At 35.0% G+C, this 17,639-nt stretch overlaps 4 protein-coding genes across 4 annotated transcripts; 2 read left to right on the forward strand and 2 right to left on the reverse strand.

Moving 5' to 3' along the window:
- Positions 1-350: 350 nt before the first annotated feature.
- LOC142532813 (actin-7-like) lies at positions 351-3,585 on the reverse strand. The gene is made up of 5 exons (XM_075639302.1): positions 3,441-3,585; positions 1,908-1,978; positions 1,411-1,804; positions 717-1,330; positions 351-580 (listed from the first exon to the last, which is right to left on the reverse strand). The coding sequence occupies exons 2-5, from the start codon at positions 1,965-1,967 to the stop codon at positions 515-517; spliced, it is 1,134 nt and encodes a 377-aa protein (XP_075495417.1). The 5' UTR covers positions 1,968-1,978; positions 3,441-3,585; the 3' UTR covers positions 351-514.
- A 3,171-nt stretch (positions 3,586-6,756) lies between these two features.
- On the reverse strand, positions 6,757-7,682 carry LOC142533212 (vacuolar iron transporter homolog 1-like). Its single transcript, XM_075639892.1, has one exon. It carries the CDS (start codon positions 7,549-7,551, stop codon positions 6,880-6,882), a length of 672 nt encoding a protein of 223 aa, XP_075496007.1. The 5' UTR covers positions 7,552-7,682; the 3' UTR covers positions 6,757-6,879.
- Positions 7,683-11,210: 3,528 nt separating this feature from the next.
- On the forward strand, positions 11,211-13,943 carry LOC142533375 (transcription factor VIP1-like). Its single transcript, XM_075640118.1, has 4 exons — positions 11,211-11,801; positions 12,021-12,153; positions 13,344-13,428; positions 13,512-13,943. The coding sequence occupies exons 1-4, from the start codon at positions 11,305-11,307 to the stop codon at positions 13,760-13,762; spliced, it is 966 nt and encodes a 321-aa protein (XP_075496233.1). The 5' UTR covers positions 11,211-11,304; the 3' UTR covers positions 13,763-13,943.
- Positions 13,944-14,668: 725 nt separating this feature from the next.
- Positions 14,669-17,050, forward strand: LOC142533349 (abscisic acid 8'-hydroxylase 3-like). The gene is made up of 9 exons (XM_075640088.1): positions 14,669-14,986; positions 15,073-15,391; positions 15,489-15,641; positions 15,736-16,002; positions 16,089-16,175; positions 16,267-16,345; positions 16,428-16,534; positions 16,620-16,738; positions 16,828-17,050. Exons 1-9 carry the CDS (start codon positions 14,793-14,795, stop codon positions 16,916-16,918), a joined length of 1,416 nt encoding a protein of 471 aa, XP_075496203.1. The 5' UTR covers positions 14,669-14,792; the 3' UTR covers positions 16,919-17,050.
- Positions 17,051-17,639: the final 589 nt, after the last annotated feature.

Consider the following 17,639-nt stretch of genomic DNA (forward strand, 5'->3'; position numbering starts at 1 on the left):
TCCGACAATGGATGGCATATAGAAGAATCTCTTACCATAAACATGAAAAAAGCAGAATGACGGTGGTGGGTTTCTCAACTCTACATTGATGCAAGGGGGATTTCCTAAATATTTTACGTTGTTTTCATTTCTAGAAATGTGATTGGAGCCTTATTCATAATTATAAAAAGTAATAATAAAAAAAACTACGTTCAGTTCAAAAAAAGGGGGGAAATCGACAACGGCAGCTGCCACAAATCCACTCCACCCCTTTCCAACATAAGATGGTTTCACTTTCAAAGCTAAATAGCACACAGCAAAATATTACAGGCAGAGACGATTATACAAGCCAAAAACAATAAAAGACAAAATAAATAATATTACTATTAACATACAGACACAACAAAAAAACCTTACAATCACTTCCTCGTTACTTTCAAATTGCAAGCCAACCCACAATACGAATCAAACAAGAAAAAAAAAAAAAAACTCACTCGACGAAATAAGCAACACTGCAACAACCAGACTCACCAGCTCAAAAACACTTCCTGTGAACGATTGCAGGACCTGATTCATCGTACTCCCCTTTCGAGATCCACATCTACAAGAGCAAGAGAATTTGAAAACTATGCGACACAATACTAATATCATGTACATATGGGACGGAGGATCCAAGAATTGCAACAAATGCGAATTAAGTTATACAAACATCGGGTATTATAAAGAAAAGCAGTCACCTGTTGGAAAGTACTGAGGGAAGCAAGGATAGATCCTCCTATCCAGACACTATACTTCCTCTCAGGAGGTGCGACAACCTTAATCTTCATGCTGCTAGGAGCAAGAGCTGTTATTTCCTTACTCATGCGATCTGCAATACCGGGGAACATAGTTGATCCACCGCTGAGCACGATATTTCCATAGAGATCCTTCCTGATATCCACATCACATTTCATAATGGAATTATATGTCGTTTCATGAATTCCTGCAGCTTCCATTCCTATCAATGATGGCCGGAACAAGACTTCAGGGCAGCGGAACCTCTCGGCAGCAATGGTGATCACTTGTCCATCTGGAAGCTCGTAATTTTTTTCTATAGAAGAGCTGTTCTTTGCAGTCTCCAATTCTTGTTCAAAATCAAGGGCCACATATGCAAGCTTCTCCTTCACGTCACGCACAATTTCTCGTTCTGCTGTGGTGGTAAACATGTAACCTCTTTCAGTCAGAATTTTCATGAGACAATCAGTGAGGTCACGACCAGCAAGATCCAACCGCAGAATAGCGTGAGGTAGCGCATACCCCTCATAAATGGGAACAGTGTGGCTCACCCCATCACCAGAATCAAGTACTATACCTGTTCAATGATAACATTTTAAGGATTTTGTGTACTTCTAATAGTCACATCACTTTTCAGATCAATGGTATACATCATACCAGTTGTACGCCCACTAGCATATAGTGAAAGAACAGCCTGAATAGCAACATACATGGCTGGTACATTAAAAGTTTCGAACATAATTTGAGTCATTTTCTCTCTATTCGCCTTGGGGTTGAGAGGTGCCTCCGTCAGCAGAACAGGATGCTCTTCAGGAGCAACGCGGAGTTCATTGTAGAACGTGTGATGCCAAATCTTCTCCATGTCGTCCCAGTTACTGACTATACCATGCTCAATTGGGTACTTCAAGGTGAGAATACCTCTTTTAGATTGAGCTTCATCCCCAACATACGCATCCTTTTGCCCCATCCCAACCATGACACCTGTATGCCGGGGACGACCAACTATACTAGGGAAAACGGCCCTCGGAGCATCATCCCCAGCAAATCCAGCCTGTAGGACAGAAGAAACACATTGAGAGACATTAAGCATTAAACCAAATTCCCAGCCGACAAAACAGGACCGATAAGCAATAGGCAAAATTCTTACAGCTCACCTTGACCATCCCGGTACCATTATCAACAACAAGGGGTTGAACATCCTCTGCTTCAGCCATATTGTATTATGCTGCACAGAAATAAAAAGCATCAGATTTCCAGGTACAGAAGGAATACGAAAAAGAGTATCTCTCACTTAAGAAGCTAAAATAGCACAATTTGCCGACATAATTCCTGCAGAGGACCATGTTATTGTTATTAAAGCTTATTGAAAAATCCAGTAGGAATTTCAAAAAAATTTACACAAAAAGACTGCTATGCTGAGGGTGATGCCTAAATTTTACTTTTGAAATAGAAAAATATTTAACTACAGTCCATAGTATAACAAATAAGGAAAAATCATTTTATGCTAAAAGTTCTTCAAAAGCGATTTTTTACACTTTTGTAAAATTTACTAACAAAAAAAACATTCGTATGTTGAGAATTATGTTCATCATTTCAGCAGAAAAAAGGGGTGATTTATGATTATTTTCTTTTGAAGATGACTTTTCATTAATTTTATTCAATAAATAATGATACAGCATAACAGCTATGTATGTTCGAATATTTTTTACTTAAATTTGTCATGAATATTACATAAATTATCTACTCAAGTTTTTTAGTATGTTCAAGTTTTTCATATGTCGAAAAAGTATATGTACACGCACTTAATTAAAGGGGAGTGTATCAAAATGCGTATGCAAAATTGTAAAAGAAAACTAACAAAGTTATCATAGGATTATTACATACAATAGTCTCAATTCCTACAATCTCTAAATGTGGTAGATAGATCTATTTTTATTACAAACACACATGCAAACAATAAAAAATTTATTTTGAGACAAATATATTACCCACATGGTATGATCATTTATAAAATAAGGTCAAGGAAAATTGCCTAAAAATACAACAAAACAAAATGAATGAAACGATTTCCTCAAAAGAAAGTAATCTTGTATCACGCTTTCTTTTTCCTGAAAGACAGCATAAGATGAATTATTCTCATTTTCCCACCATTGACTACAGGTAAAATATTCTTGTCCCAAAAGAAAAATTTAGGCATAATCCCATTATGTCTTTTTGGTTTTCTATATATTTCCTAATCAGATTTCTCAGTGAATTTCAAGGGTAAGAAGATCGTCTACGGTAACTATTAGTTAGTTTTGATAATTGATTTCCAAATACAGAGCACATAACCATCACAAAAAACATAAAGAAATGATACATTCATTTTACGTCAAACTCTATATTATAAAAATATAATCTCATCCATTCCTGCTCAAAGCTCAATCTTTTTCACCTGAAAGAGAATCATTATTCAATAGAAAATAAATATTTCATGATTTAACCGATTAAAATCCAACATCAACATGCAATTAACTTATCAACAACACACAAATATACACACAGATCGGATCTTTAACAGAACCCTTTTCCCCTAATCATGAACTATACCTCAAAGTGGCAGGAATCCAGAAAACCAAAATGAAACTGGAGATCAGAAAATCTAAACAGTAGAAACAAATAATTGGAAGATCGAGATCTAAGCTCACCTCTGATTCTTGAAGATGAACTGTTTCAGCTTTACAGTACAAAAGCAAGCGAAAGTTGAACTTTTTTTAGTAAATGAGTGCACGAGAAGTTGGAAATGAAAATGTTTTGGTGAGAGAGATAAAAATAATAATAATAATAATAATAAAATGATGATGGAGGAGAGGAGATATGCTCTCCGTATGGAAATGAAATGACATTCAAATTAAATGCAAATGAAATTTCACATTTATTTGTTAGATATTATTGATAATAACTAAAATTTAATATATACTATATCATCATCAAAATGCTCTGCACCAAAAAATATATTATTAATTAAATACAACTTGCATGTTTCTTCAACATTCTTTTATCATTTTTACATCGCTTTCGGAACACCAAATATACAGATAGATATAGATTAGGGCGATAAACAAATCGAGTCATGAATTTTTCGATCGTTTCAATCAATATTCGATTTATATTCAGATTTATCGAATTTGAGTCAAATTTAAACACATTCAAACTTTTTTAGTTGAACTCAAGCCAAAATGATTTGGTTCGATAATTTGCGAACGGTTGATGAGCTTTAATAATTTTATCATTATAATATAATTATATATATATATATATATATATATATATATATATTCCTAGTTTTCATACTTTTTGAATTTTCAAACCTTGTTCTCGAACCTTATCCAGAAGGGAAAAAAAGGTTTTTGGTGTGAATTACAACCACTTTACTAGGTTATTACTAAATATATCATATTAAAATACTATCTTAAATTGGTGCGTTCCATTTCACTTTCGGATGAGATTGGCTTAAAGTTCAATCCCATCAATTTTGGCCCATAAATTCGAAGTGGCCCATCAACATTTAATTGCCTTTTTTTAAGAAAAAAAATTAATTTAATAAAGAAGTTTTTGAAAATACCAATTTTATTTTTTTGCTTGTGTGAAGAATGGTTGTTGACTTGTGGCAAGTCTCTTTTAGTCGTGTCTTATGTTATATTTTATATGATATTTTTTTTATCGAATTTTTCCTTCATGTTTATAAGCTAATAACAGGATCATGTTATTAATTAATCGAGTCTTTATGGAGTATTTGGCACAAATGCAATAGAAACTTTTAGTTTGCAATTATATTTTTGGTCCGTTGAGTCTAGATGATTGAAAAATGTCCATTGGGTGCCAAAATAAATCTAAGCATTCGAATATATATATATATATATATATAGCGAGTATCAAAGTAAAATGTATGCTAAAAATAAATATTTCTTCTTATCTTTTATCGTTTTTAATAAAATATTATTTTAAGAAATGAATTTTACATGTTTATCATTTAATTTGGTATTGTTATTATTATTTTATATAAACTCATATAGAAACGATAATGTCAAAATAAAATAAAAAATAGTAATTTTGATACTCAAACTACTATTGAATAAAAATGATTATAATTGAAAATACACAACTAAAACTCAATTTTGACAATATAGATAACTAAATTTGCATAGAGACAAACATAGAACACAAATCTTAGTTCCTGTTTTTTCTAATCGGGGATGCCATATTTAATCCCCACGAGGATTAAGTCCTCGTCGGGTCCTATATACAGATCATGAACGAGATTTGAATGCTATGAATTTAAAAATTTTTTTGTTAATTATTAGGTAAGTCATTATTATTAGTAATAGTAATGATATCATTATCGGGGTCTCGAGGCTGGTTCGGGAATGTGTATAATATTCCAAAATATGTCCTTGATTTGTTTCGATATTTCAAAAATCCCCAAACTTGCCCCATTTAGAATTTTTTCTGCGGAGCTCCAAATCTGCGGGAAAAATTGTCATCCCTAATTCTCCCCATAAAATAAAATTAGAAATTACAAGTATGTTTTTATGGTATTCATATTTGGTGATGCCACGAGAAAAACAGGATCAATCCAGCATTTGTCCCGAGAAATCCAGAGGAGATTAAGTGGAAGCCAACCTAGATAAAGAAAAAATAACATATTTAAACAACGAGCATGCAGCAAACCGAGAAATATATTAAACCACTATGGACTCATACAACGGTGTCTCTTATTCTTGGTCGAGCAAGACATGGTTGAATGATACTGCCCATGTGGAAAATGAGTTTGGCCATGCAAGGAAGCCCTTGGCATCCCGGGCACTTGCAGCACTTTGGAGTCTTCTCTAACTAGGCAAGACGAGATATCCGAGAATATTAAATTAAGTGATCGTGAATCTTGTCCACTGGTGATCGAGGGGTCCGTTACCCTACACATTTCCAGACCACTAGACACGGGCCCACCTTATCAGTCACCAGAAGGAAATGTCCGGGTCAACAATGAGGAGATGAGAGTCGGGTCCATAAATATAGGTCACCATATCTCGTAATTATTAACATGACAAATCAATGTCCATTACAAGACCATAAACAATATGGGTCATCGTGCCTATTGTCAGAATGTAGGACATTGGTAAATATTTAATCAGGAAGATCGTCATCGCGCTGCAATCGAGGTTATCTTCTCCCTTATAAATACCCATGTTCGCTCATTCATTTGGGACATGAGATATTGCATTATACTATATTCAATAAATTATCTCTCTACTTAGTGTGTTATGTATTGACTTGAGCATCAGAGTGGGGTTTTCGGTGCCCACTGACATTTTCGTGTTGAGTTTGTGCAGATTATCTTCCCCGAGATCATCTTACTCAGTGAAGAATACTCATAGTACAGGCCTAGACAGGGCACCCAAGCTCATCATGCCCAGTCCAAAATACTCACAGGCCAGACCAGGTTACCTGAGTTCATCCTACCTAGTTTAGAGTACTCACAGACCATGCCACCCGATCTCATCCTATTTGGTCAAGATTACTCACTGTACAGGCAAGGCCACCCAATCTCATCCCACCGGGTTAAAAATATTCAAAAGAAAAATACACATATCTGCTCGATAGATTGCTTATCCAACTCACCCAATTGACCTGCACATACCAAATAATGAGAGTTGGAGTTGAAGTGCACTAATTTGAAGTGAATCGATCAACTATTTTTTTTTAAATCTTTATTTTTAAAATATTAGGTTATTTATCTTTTAGAAAAGTTATATTCTAATTATTTTTCTAAAAAATTCCTTAATTGTTTAAAAATGTGTTTGTTAGTTTTCGAAAAAATATAAAATATGTATGTCGGTCTATTTATTTATTTTACTATTAATATGATAAATATTATTATTAATTTTTATAAAGCATATATATTACTAATAAAAAAGTATTCCTTAATTTTTGTTTACTTTTTTTTAAAAGAGATAATAAATGGATTGATATTATCATTATTAAATGAGAAACTAGGAGGAATCTACACTTTATAATTAACAAATTATTTCCATTACAATACCGATACATACAGATTACAGAGCAAATTAATTAACCCCATAATGCTTCCTAGCTAGAAAGGCCCCTGGAACCAATCAGCTTGGTCAAACCGAATGTTATGGCCATGGCGAACCACCCTCCAACCAAGACCCTCGCCGCCGATCGCACCACAGGAGCCCGCCCCAACACGGCCCCTAACCACCCAAAAACAGCCAGGGCGACGCTGACGGCCGCCACCACTACACCAGTCCTCACCCAGTACCCCTTTATAAAAGAAGCAGCAAGCAGCGGGACCATCGCCCCCACGCAAAACGCCAAAGCTGATGCTGCAGCAGCTTGCATGGGATTCGGCAGACTCTCATTGCTTTCATGATCAACTTCTTGCGCTGCACCAGCCGCGGCCCTTTTCCTGTCTCTCTTCGTTTGAGCCAGTTCTATATCAAGCTGTGAGTAAACGGATACAAATTCTCCAATCGCCATGGAACATGCACCGGCTACCAGGCCAGCAAAACCTGTCAGAATCATGGCTTTGATGTCTTGTTTGACAGCTCCGACTCCCATCATTAATGATGCTGTGGAGACGAGGCCATCATTGGCTCCTAAAACAGCCGCGCGCAGCCACTGGGACCGTTTCGAGTAGTCAAATTCTTGGTTTTCTTCGAGGTTCAGGGCCATATGCCGAGAATGGTCAACTGGAAGAGGGAATCTGATATCAGGGTTTTGTGTTTGGTTTGCAGCCATTGAAGAATGTGAGATATTGGAAATTGGAATTTCAGTAATTTTAATGTGATGTTAAGAAGATGAGTGTGGTAGACACACTCCTTCCGCCATGGTACTTATAGAAGGCAAAGTTGAGCAACAGTAGAGTAATAAGTGGAGTCAGGGTTTGAATAGGTGTATTAACAGTGTTATATATTTTCTATTTGAAATACGAACACATTGGATCTTTACATAAGCATGCATATTCTCATAAATCCAATAATTTGACAAGTTTTGTTTAAATATATATTAGGTGTGAGGTGAATATTCAATTAATTTAGTGAAATAAATATAAGACTAGAGAAACTATATATATTGTAAAAATAAAGTTTTAAATTTTTACGTATACAGCTAATTGTTTATGTTATCCTCATGTTCAAACATATAACGATCGGAGATATGTTGTCAACATAAATTCGGTAAGAAAATAAGACAATGCAGAAAATAATCACATTTATAGATATAAAGTTTTTTTTTGTTGAGTATATGATATGAGTTTGTTACAATTAAATCTCGAACCAAGACCTCGTTGCAAACTTGAGAACTGACTATTAATGTACAATTAACTATACACCTATTTTATGCTAAACATATTTACTTGTATAATGGGTTATCAATTGGCAATTGCTGGTTACTTATACCATCAGGAAATCTATTTGTAAATCTTGCAAAGGAGCCTTAAACGTTTGAGATAAATATGGAGACATAATGCGATCAAAACATATCAACTTTATTATATCTTTCAGGAAGCTATTACCCACACGTATTTGAATTTAATCCTTTGATCGTCCACTCATGAAACATTAAGCTAAATTACAATAATCTTTTACTATATGTATTTGCTTTCTCAAAAAATAAATTGAAGCAATTACTAGTGGAGTCGCTTTTCAATTGGAAACGAATCTGATTCATTTATATTATTTGTTTCATATATAGCAATAATTATCGTGCTTATGACAATAGACGTATACTTGAAGATTTTCATTTGTAGTATATTTTAAAACCACAAATTTATTTTTCTGAAAAAAACAGTCTTTTCTTTTTTGAATGTACCGATGATGCGTGAGAAGAGTCGTCGTGCATAAGAAACATTGTTTATTACAGAACAAGATTTCCAGTTGGCAGACAATTAGCTAGGAATCACATGCATTCTAACGTAAGAATTCAATTCGTAAAGGAATTGTAAACTGTATAACAGACTCGGCTGGTTGTTCATGAGAAAAGCACGGACGAATGCGGATGCCCAACCATCACTTTTAGGTTAAATTTCTTTTAATCTCTGTTAGTTTTTCTTGTTATTTATTTTTTTATTTTATTAAAAGTTTTCTGGGGCGATCGAGCTCGGTTTTTTTTATTTATTTAAAATATATGTTAGTTTTGAATAAAAATACATAAAATTTGATTATTATTTATTTAGATGGAAACTGCTTACTATCCATTGCACCAGGTTCACTATGGCTTCAACTAGTACTCGATCTCCAGTAATTTGCATTGCATCTAATAATTAATTGACATTTAATCTAATCCTTCTCTTGACTTAGAAATAAAATTATTTTATTTCTTTTTGTATCGGAAAGTGTAGTTTTTTATATTTTGACAAAATACAAAATTGATCTGTGAGACCATCTCATCGGAGTTTTTGTTTTTGTTTTTTTTAAATTACCTATCACTTCCCTCTACCTTTTTCGTCCTTTTATATTTAGTTAGAAATTATAATTAAAATTAGATACTTTAATCAGATTCAAAGATCCAAGATATTATTATCTTTAACAAATCGTATAAAAGGTTTATTTAACTTTGCATGTGAAAAGTCTACATTCTGTCATCCTCGAAAAAATATTACTTTTTATGTCAAATATATTACTTATTATTGTAAAAATGAACATAGTTGACCGGACCGTCTACTCCGTAATTTAATAAACATCTAGAACACTCTTCTGTTCAACGTAATGTATATATTGAATAGATACGTAACTTAATAAACTTAACATACACACACTATTTGGTGTGAACGATGAGATTATATATAAATGTTATATCTGATATATGGCTCGAATTTTTCCATAATTAATGATAAATTAATTATGTTATTGTTCGCTTAAACATATCACCAACCATGATAGAATATTATTGGCTTAGTAACCTAATTTAATTGGTTGAATTTCACATGATTGAGTGGAATCGATAAAGATATTGGATTGATGAAGAGGAAAACACTAATTTACAAAGGGAAAAGAATAGAGACACAAAAAATTGGGGAATGAGTAAAATTTACATGGCAACGAGTGTGCAATCCACATGAATGCCACCAACACTTCAAATTAAGTATATAAAGATTGTGCACAATTTCACTTCTGAGTTCTCACACTTTCCAATATTTTTAAAAGTTTGGAATATACCCTTCCACTTATGCATCTAATTATCATTAAATTGACCACCCCTCTTCAAGGATATATGGAATATGACTATTTATTCCCTTTTTTTTTTTTTACTGATGTATATTAAAATGTCTCAAATAATTATTCGGAACAAAAATATCAAATACCGAGTCGAGACAGTAAAGTTATATTGCAATGGAATGAATCCAATCCGAAAAGGGAAAAAAACCGTGTGTGTTTGAACCAAAATAAGATACTCGAGATCATATCCAAATGAACTTCGAACCGGAGCTCGTGCACAAAATCACGAGAATTTTCATATAAAAATATATTTAAAAGACAATTAATCAAGAGGTTCTTGAGTTTATTAACAAAACAAAACTTAAATTAATTAATATGAGCGACTAAGTTGTAATTAAGGCTAATGAATGAACTAGCTAGAGAACTTCGTATTAAGTCCACTCTTCACGGTTCGGTCGACCCTACCCCTGCGGGCACTGCCTGTAGAGATCGATCCAACGGGTCGGATTTTTTCGAGCCATTTTTTTTTTTTTACAGGGAGATGGGCTCGGATCACTCATGTGGAGTGATCCGGGCCGTTCATTGCCCGTGCAAGCAGTGCCTGCACGGATAGGTTGAAACAAACCACTCTTCACATATAATACTGGACCCGGATATATTAATTTGGAGCCAAGATTAATTTTGGATATTGAGAAAAATAAATTTTGTCGGTGTACAAAATTAGAAAATTAATAAAAAATCGTATTGGTCGGAGGCAAATATTGTGTATGGTTATCGTAAATCCATGCATGCATACGTAAATTTTTTTTACACCTTTATTGATTAATAATAAATTAAACTGTCTTCTTAAAATTCAAAAGATGTTTTAAACTTTCAAATAGAAATAATAAGCCAAATTAATATAATATAATCAATTAAAACGTGTAGGCGGTGATGAAACCTAATTTTGATTTATGTAATATATGTTTATAAACGCATCGATTGCATATATAATTTATAAACTCTCTAAATCATAAAGATAGAATCAGCTGATTTTCTGTCACCTCGATATATATATACAATCCCATGCTTGATAAATACAATTAATCTTTTCTTTTCCATTCATTTTCCAGTATATATATTATATATAAATATATACGTGCATTTCACCCTATTAACTACCACATGGCACGATATTTATATATAATAATATAAAAATAAGATGTGGACAGCTCCCATATTAGTCAAAGGTTCCAACCAAAAATGTTTCTTTCTCCGTCTCCAGAGAACAAAACTCATTGTCACCCAACACCACTTCTTTTTTTATTTATTTTAATCTGGGATAACAAATGAAATAATGGAGCCGGAGTTTGCCACAAAGCCCATATTTCCGGGCCGGGTCGACCTGGACCAGATGGCCGACACCCCGACCCGTGGTTCCCATCACCGCCGGGCCCACTCCGACACCTTCTTCCGATTCCATGACCTCGATGACATCCTCCTCGACGACGTCGTTGCAGACCTCAACCTCGACCTGCCCCCTCACCCACCTTCACTCATCCCCAATGGTCCGCCGCCGCTGCCGTCTGCTCATCTCCAAAAAACTGATGAACCAAGGTCGAACTTACACTTGAGGAGCCTGTCGGTGGACGCGGATTTTTTCGATGGCCTTGGACTAGACGGCCCGACGCCGGGCTCCGAAGCGGCTCCGTCCAGGCCGAAGCACAGGCATAGCAATTCCATGGATGGGTATTCAAGTGCGACGTCGTCTGACTTGGACTCCAATTCGAAGAAGGCTATGGCTTCTGATAGACTCACCGAGATTGCTTTGATTGACCCCAAGAGAGCAAAAAGGTTTGATTTTTATCACCGCGTTGACCTGTTATTTACTGGATTTCTGAGATATCTTTTGTTTATGGAACTTCTTGAAATTTAAGATACGGATGGATCATGGATGTTCCTTATTTTGTTGATCTTTAAAATAAATTTTCCCTTGTTCTCTTGGGTCGGATACGAAATACGGAGAATCCTTGTCACGATTCCAAGTCTTAGCTGAGAATTCTTTGTTTATAGAATTCTGGCGAATAGGCAATCTGCTGCGCGATCGAAAGAGCGAAAAGTTAGGTACACAAGTGAGTTGGAGAGGAAAGTGCAGACTCTGCAGACTGAAGCAACAACACTATCAGCTCAGATCACATTGTTGCAGGTATTTTATTATCGCTTCCTGTAATTGTTAAAGTGAGCAAAAACGATTGCCTGCTTGCTCTGCAGCTCCATAGTTTTTCTTGAAATCAGTTAAAATAGTTCTGATTTTTCATTGGAATGGTGTGCTTAAAAGAATAACGGGAACTAACTCAATCACACGAACATGGTCCCACTGTCTTGTATGGTATAGAATCAATTTCTTGTGGAATTGCTTCGGGTGATTGTTTTATTAAACTTACTGACTCTTTATGAAGGCAGTCCGATAGCCGTAAGGAGTTCTTTAAATACTGGGCTTAGCCGTCTTAAATGGTTTAAGAGTTAAGTTTTACCCAAAGTTATTTGAAGCGCAATGTGCATACACTTTTAAAGTATTCCAAGCTTGGGCTTCATGGTTAATGCATTCCGCATGTGCTTCATCCCAAGCATTTTACCATTATATAGGCCCTGAATTTTTTCTTCATGACTGCAGCTTATTTCTGAATGGTCGATAACTTCTTGTCTGTAGAATGATCTTTTACTGATTCACACCGTCATTTATCACTTCGCTCACTGTTTAACATGTTTTAGTATTGTATTGTAATAAAATATGTGAGCCGCAAATGGTGGCCATAGTATACCCATGTCATGACCTACTTATAAGAAACATAGTTTTAAGTGTGATGGCAGATTTAACTCAGCAGGTTTGTTTCACAAGATGCTTTTCGAGGTTTTATGTTAGTGATATGTTTCACGTTACACATTTCTTAATGCATATCAAGAGCATTTGTGGCCAAACATAAGTTGAAAAATTCACGCAAGTCAGGCATGTATGACCTTGTTTTTTACACAAGACTATTGTGATGTAGATACCATAATTTTATGTGGTGGAATCCTCTGATGAAGCTTCTCTCATTATAAATCACAATTAATCACAAAGCTTATCAGAATTGCAAGGCATAAGATAAACCAGGATTAATCAAAATACTATTTACCTTTTGTCAAATTAATATATTGTAGATGCAAAAGTCATCAAGCATATAGAACCTCTCGTTAATTACAAACTTGAACTAAACCATCTTAATTTATGTTTGAAGAATCTGCTGCATTTGCTTGGCCTGTTTTAGCTTTACCACGAGAATCAAAGCAAATAGCAATTTTAATATTGAATATCTTAAGAACTTGCTTACCATATATTATTTTCACACAATGCAGAGAGATACGACTGGCTTGTCTACTGAAAACAAGGAACTTAAACTAAAGTTGCAAGCTTTGGAGCAGCAAGCACACCTCAGAGATGGTATGTTCTGCTTAATTTCTCCAAGTCTCAAATACCGATAATTTGATGAACCAAATTCACAAGCATGGCTACTTGAATTTCAGCGTTGAATGAAACATTAAAAGATGAACTTCAGCGACTAAAGATTGCAGCTGGACAAATTCTGGCTGCCAATGGGAATAGCCGAGGTTTTTCCTCCCAGTATTCCTCTCAACCACAAGCTTACCATTACTTTGGCAACCACCAGCCACAGCAGCAGCAACAACAGTTTCAAATACCTCAATCCGACCCTAATAATCCTAGGCATGGCGGGCTGGCCCAACCTAGTTTCCAAGATTTCAATAGGATGGCTTGATACATCTCATATATATTGTGTTATTAGAATCTTGTATATACGTGTATACATGTGTTTCCACGTATGTAAGGTTGTGATTAGATAAGTCATTTTATCATGTATTCACGCTAGAGATACAAATGAAGCCACATATATGTCGTTGGTACTAAATGTCAATGAACTTGTAAGTTCGAAGCTCTAATTCGCCCTTGATGGCCTGGTCTCTCCCGTTTCTTTATTTTTTTTTTTATCAATAAATAAATTATATAGATAAAAAAAAAGTGAGTAGAGAGTGAGAAGGGCATTCCCAAGAAAACATTACAAGCTCGTGCCTATTCGTGAACACTTGCGCAAATCGAGTTCGGTCATCCTAATGAATGTAGGGATTAGGAGAAGAAAGGTTGTCAATGCACAGTTGCACACCCATTGATTGGCTCGTCGACCATGATATGCATCGCAAACTACATATTATAGTCAATCTAAACTAATGAAGCCAAAAAATAAGTGGCTACAATATCACATATGACAAATATCGTTGAATACAATGCAAAAACTGGCTTATCAACAAGAAAACAGCATTGACATGGAAAGGACAAAAAGGGTCTGATTCAAACCACAAGTTCGCAAAACAAATTAATGGAAAAAACGTTATTTGCTATTAGCTATATTCCACGTTAGTCAAATATAATTTCAAGTAATATCTCATCATCCGAATCTCCAACAATGAAACTAATTTCCAAAAATATGATGCCAAGAGAGTTAGAAAGCACGATGGCGTAATCTTCACAACAAAATACTGACAATGATAACAGTTGTCTCATCTGAAAAAACATAAATTTCCTATGCAGTTTTTCTAAAAATTTTATCGCCCATCTCCATCAAAAAACCCTCTTGATCCGCCCTTATAACGTTTAGAATCTTTTGGCAGTCACTATATATATGATATGATCCAACCGCGAGCCAAAAAAATTAGGTATAACTGGAGACACGATTTTGTATGAACAACAATATAAATTCTTGAAGCTCTTTGAGTATCATTGGAAAGATAACCATGTTGATGGCCATAGTGCTCATCCTGGTTTTCATATTTTCAGCATTCTTGCTGCAAAAATGGACTTCTCCAAAGGAAATGGACAAGATTCCAGGAAGTTTGGGCTGGCCAATAGTGGGGGAGACTTTCTCTTTTATCACAGAGTTTTCGAGTCCAGCCGGCATTTTCAACTTCATGCGCAGGAGACAGCAAAAGTAATGTTCCTCGTGTCACAAAAATATTGATTTTATAGCAAACAACGTTTACAAGTTGGAGACTGATTTACCTTGATTTGCATCAGGTATGGGAAGGTGTTCAAGAGTTTCGTATTAGGGAGATTTACTGTATTCATGACAGGAAGAGCAGCAGCGAAGATTTTGTTAACAGGGAAAGATGGGCTGGTCAGTTTAAATCTGTTTTACACAGGAAAGCAGGTTCTAGGCCCCACAAGCTTGCTTACGCAGACCGGGGAATCGCATAAGAGACTCAGACGACTGATTGGAGAGCCACTCTCGATGGACGGACTGAAAAAGTATTTTCCATTTATCAATAACTTGGCCATTGAGATATTGGATCGTTGGACAGGACGAGATGTTCTCGTTCTTGAAGAGGCTTCCATAGTTGAGTTTCTAATCGAACTTGAGAAATCAAGTAAATTTGTATGAGTTTACGTTTTCTATTCATACATTTCTGAACCTAGAAATATTTTTGCTGCAGTTCACATTGAAGGTAATAGGTCACATGATAATTAGCTTGGAGCCATCTGGTGAGGAGCAAGAAAAGTTCAGATCAAATTTCAAGATTATTTCTTCCTGTTTTTCTTCTTTGCCTCTAAAAGTCCCAGGAACTGCTTTCTATCGTGGAATTAAGGTACCGTAATTTAAAATAATTCGAGAAATAAGAAGTATAAAAGTGAACAAAAATAAAATATAGCCGATGATACTGGTGATCCATCTCTTGCCAGGCTCGTGATAGGATGTATGCTATGTTAGACTCCATCATAGCTCAACGGAGAACGGGAAATGACCTCCAACAAGATTTCTTGGGAAGCCTTTTAAAGAAACATAATAAAGATGGCTTGGAAGTCGAAGATGACAATAAACTTACAGAGAAACAATTGAAGGACAATATATTGACCTTGCTTGTTGCAGGTCATGATACCACCACAGCTGGTTTAACATGGGTTATCAAGTTTCTTGAACAGAATCCTGCTGTATTAGACCATCTACGAGTAAGCATAATCTTACATTTGTGCCATATATTGTTGTTTAATTGAGGGCCACGGAGGGAAAAAAATATGAAACATGGGAATTGCAGGAAGAGCATCAAAACATTAAAAATAATAGAGATGGAGATTCAAGCCTGACCTGGTCAGAAGTGAACAATATGCCATACACTCTCAAAGTTAGCATTCACCAAATCAGTTTAACATTTTCAATATTTCGGGTTCATTCTCATAAGATGCATGACTAAACTTCTAGACTCACATTTACAGGTGATAAATGAAACTCTTAGAAGAGCGACAATTCTACCATGGTTTTCTAGAAAGGCTGCACAGGACTTTGATATTGATGGTATATAGCATTAGTACTGATACCAAGACTGATATATAAACTTGGTTATCATGTTCTACACTAATTTGCTACAAGTTTTTAGGATATAAAATTGAGAAGGGCTGGTCAGTGAACTTAGATGTTGTGTCCATTCACCACGACCCGGAGATATTTCCTAATCCTGAGAAGTTTGATCCTTCGCGATTCGACGTAAGCTTCTTGAAATATAAATCAAACACCACCCATTCTTCACATCTTCTGATTAAAACTGAAGTTCGGAATATACTCCTTTTAGGAACCCATGAAACCTTATAGCTTTCTTGGATTTGGAAGTGGACCAAGGATGTGTCCAGGAATCAACCTGGCAAAATTGGAAATCTGTGTTTTCATCCATCATTTGGTGTGCAGATACAGGTAGATGTTGAATTATAACAATCTTAGATTACCATGTCTACCATTTATTCATCCAAAATACTTGACATGATGATGATACTTTGTTGCAGGTGGAAGCCCCTAGATGAAGATGATTGGGTGCAGCCAACACTGGTGCGTATGCCCAAGAACAAGTACCCTGTAATGGTTGAATCCCTGTAGACCAAGATGCTAATTAGTTTGGGCTTTTTTGTTTACTTCCCTTTGCTTAAACCACCATAGGATGAATAAATCTCCGCCGACTAAATGAATGTACTTTAAGGTTGTTTTGTATCAATATATTTCAAATTCATTCAAATATATTTTTGGGTTTGAGAAATAAGAACATAAATTTCGAATTCATCTTTTACATTTTTATATGATATTTTATGTTAATAAATATGAATTTCAAATTCACTCATGATAATAATGTTATTTAAAATTTATTCTACTTTTGTGTACTAATCATAGATAAATAAAATATAAATTTAAGTTTCTATCTTTTTTAATTATAAATAATAAATCTAATAATTCCCAAGCACACCCTAAATTTCCTATTGCGTCACGTTTACTATATATTTGTAGACAACAATTGGGCCCGGCTTGTGAGGTGTTCATATGCCAGATTGATCTTGGGCTGGGTTTATCGAAGTCGGAGGCTTTGTGGATATTGGGCGGGGTTCAGACATGTTTTTGTTAGGTGATCAAACTTGACATATAAGAAGATCTTGAGAAAAACTTGAAATATAGAAATAGATTTCTAAAATCAAATCAGTATAATAATCCATGTCAAAGAATAAATGACGCTTTTAACTAGACAAGATCTGTGGATAAATATCTAAGTATTTATATGAATTGCCATTGAGATTTACTTTGGAGAAGCACAATGCCATATGCAGAGCCA

Source organism: Primulina tabacum, chromosome 18, assembly GCF_025594145.1.
Source record: "Primulina tabacum isolate GXHZ01 chromosome 18, ASM2559414v2, whole genome shotgun sequence".
NCBI lineage: Eukaryota > Viridiplantae > Streptophyta > Magnoliopsida > Lamiales > Gesneriaceae > Primulina > Primulina tabacum.